Source organism: Empidonax traillii, unplaced genomic scaffold (assembly GCF_003031625.1).
Source record: "Empidonax traillii isolate 1590-97213 ecotype Southwest subspecies unplaced genomic scaffold, ASM303162v1 scaffold2139:size67343, whole genome shotgun sequence".
Lineage (NCBI taxonomy): Eukaryota > Metazoa > Chordata > Aves > Passeriformes > Tyrannidae > Empidonax > Empidonax traillii.
This window is the reverse complement of record NW_020957332.1, coordinates 58,109-60,933: the sequence shown is the minus strand read 5'-3', so window position 1 is coordinate 60,933 and position 2,825 is coordinate 58,109. Positions and strand designations below refer to the sequence as shown.

At 49.5% G+C, this 2,825-nt stretch overlaps 1 protein-coding gene across 1 annotated transcript in view; it reads left to right on the top strand.

Moving 5' to 3' along the window:
• LOC114071603 (interleukin-10 receptor subunit beta-like) overlaps nt 1–2,825 on the top strand; it is a 12,311-nt gene that overhangs the window by 3,103 nt on the left and 6,383 nt on the right. The window contains exon 2 of the mRNA XM_027909450.1: nt 909–1,078. Within this exon, the coding sequence (XP_027765251.1) occupies nt 909–1,078 (170 nt within the window). The remainder of the gene's footprint in view (nt 1–908; nt 1,079–2,825) is intronic.

The window sequence follows — 2,825 nt, the reverse complement described above, 5'->3', positions numbered from 1 at the left end:
AGCCCAGGGTGCTCCAAGCCCCGTCCAACCTGGCCTGGGACACTTCCAGGGATCCAGGGGCAGCCACAGCTTCTCTGCCCAACCTGTGCCAGGGCCTGCCCACCCTCCCAGCCAGCAATTCCTTCCCAATCTCCCATCTCTCCCTGCCCTCTGGCAGTGGGAAGCCATTCCCTGTGTCCTGTCCCTCCAGCCCTTGTCCCCAGTCCCTCTCCAGCTCTCCTGGAGCCCCTTTGGACACTGGGAGGGGCTCTCAGGTCTCCCTGGAGCCTTCTGTTCATGCTTAGCTTAAAGAAAGTTTTTCTGAGTTTTGGTGGCCATTATCTTTTGATCACTTCCTCCCTAGGTGGGCTTTTGATGCAAACCAGCAAGAATATCATGTATTAAATACCATATAATATGTTCATCAAGGCCAGGTTGGACGGGGCTTGGAGCAGCCTGGGCTGGTGGGAGGTGTCCCTGCCCATGGCAGGGGTGGGGCTGGCTGAGCTTTAAGGTCCCTCCCAACCCAAACCTTCTGTGATTCTGTTCTCTAAACAGTTCCTGGTCACTTGTCAGGCTCTGTTTTCTCTGGCTTCTCCGTATCTGCACATCTCAGAGACAGCTCTGAACGAGTCCCGGCTGGGCAGCAGTGCCTTGCACAGTGACTCGGCTGAATGCTTGCAGACTCCTCTGATCACTCCTGTGTGGTGAATCGAGTGCTGTAACCGCTGCCAGGAAAGGGGCACCTATTCACTGAATCACAGTGTTAACCTCTACTCCATCACAGATTTATAGAGGATGTAAAATCCTTCGTGCGGTTCTCGCACCCGGGTCTGTATTTTCGCATTCATGAGTCCGGACTGGTTGTATCAAGAGAGGTGCTGAGGGGGAGGCCAGCCTGTAATGCCGTTGTTTTCTCCTCCCTGCAGCGTGCATTTCCCGGGAGAGGCGTACGACACGGTGTGGAGCGGGCTGAGCGCCACGCGGTGTGACGTGTCCTCGCTGCCCGCCTACGGCCACTACCAGCTGCAGGTGCGCGCCGAGCTGGGCCGGCAGCACTCGCCCTGGGTCACCCTCCGCTTCAGGCCCTTGGACCACAGTAAGGCTCTGCTGCCCTGTCCCCACTGCTGCCTGCTCTGGGCACCCCGAGGGAAAAGCTGCAGGTCCCTCTCGAACTGAGCCCCGCTGACAGTCAGAGCCGTAGCACTTGCAGACAGAAAAGCAGAGTGGGTTCGCCGTTGTGTGTTGGCAACCTGAAATCTCTTTTGAGGAGATTTCTCCAATAAAGTATCTTTTCCCCCCTAAAAAATAAGGAGCATTTCGATTTTCCCACCCAGGGAGAGGATGTCTTTGAGGAATCAGACTTCCTGTATATCTAAAATAAACTGACCTCCTTCCTTCCTCGTTGCTTTTCCAGGCAAAATGCTTTCTTTTAGTTTTTTTTTCTTAATTCAAAAGACCCCAGTTTCACGGGGAAAGATTAATTTTCAGTCAAGAAATCTTGCTTGCCCGATATCCACAATATATACACAATATTGCCATTCTCTTAGAGAAGCTCCACAGTCTTCTGGCAGGGATGATTTAGGCTTTGCCTTGATTAGAGTGCACAGCACAGATGTTAATTGTGTGGCTGAGCTTGGGAGTGAGAGTGGGTTTTACCACTGATTATCCTGTGGTTTGTACATTCTTACTCTAATCATGAACAAAAATGAAAACATTTTAGTTTATTTAGTTAATGTTACCCAGTGCTTTCTTCTCCTCACAGCCATTAACACAAAATCACACAGGAAGCTTCTCACCCTGGAGAAAAACCTTTACAGATATGGTTTTTAGTTGCCCCACCTCCACTCGCTTGAATTTCATCATTCTTGGATTTCCAAGTGGAATTTCACGGTTAACGGCTTTGCCTTTCCAAAGGCTTTTGTTGGTTATCTCTTTAGAAGAGAGAATTGTGACACAGTTTAACCTGCCCTGAACAGAGGCACTGAAACACGGTGTGGAGAAATTACAGTTCCGAAGGTATAAACTACAGCCAGAAGGAAATGTCATAAAAAGTGTGGGTGGCTTCTCAGAGTGGAGAGAAACCCAGTAAATCATTAACAGAGCTGTTATTTGACATAGATTTGAAAGAGCTTGTGGCCTTGAGAGCTGGCTTGGCTTTGGGAAGGCAGCTTAATCCTGGAGGGGAAGGTGAGGGACTGAAACTATTGGAAGGAGAGCCTGGGAGCCCTGGGCAGCTGGGAAAATCCACAGGGAGGACATGAGGGTTGTCAGTGCTGCCACAGCTGCTCTGAGAGGGTGTCTGACACAGACATGGGAGATTCTGTGTTTCTGTGGCTCCTCCCTGTGCTGGGCTGACCTGACCTGCTGCACAGAGCTGTGCAGAGAAGGATCTGGGGGTGACAAGGTGGCCGTGACTGTTCTGTTACTATTTCTGCCGGTTCTTCCTTAAGGAATTCCACACTGCGTGGTAGGATTAGCCTGAGAAAACCGGGGGAACCAAGACCATCCTCACTTCCTGAGTTCAAGAACATATTCATGAGAACTGTAGGAATTTACAGCCCTGTGATCCACCTGACATCTAGAGGCAACCAAGGCAGTTTGCTGGAATTACAGGGGATTTATGGAATTATGTTACTGATGAAATAATTAAGGTTGTGCCACAATGCCATAACAAGGACAAGCCATTTGCAGGAGACAAGGACATAATCTTCATTTTAAGAAACACAATCAGTAGCACATGCAGCAATAATTCAAAGGTTTCTGGTTTTCAAAATAATCACAGTGGGGAAAAAAACACATTAAAACACTTTACTAGAGGGCTCCTCAGGAAAAACAGATGTTGT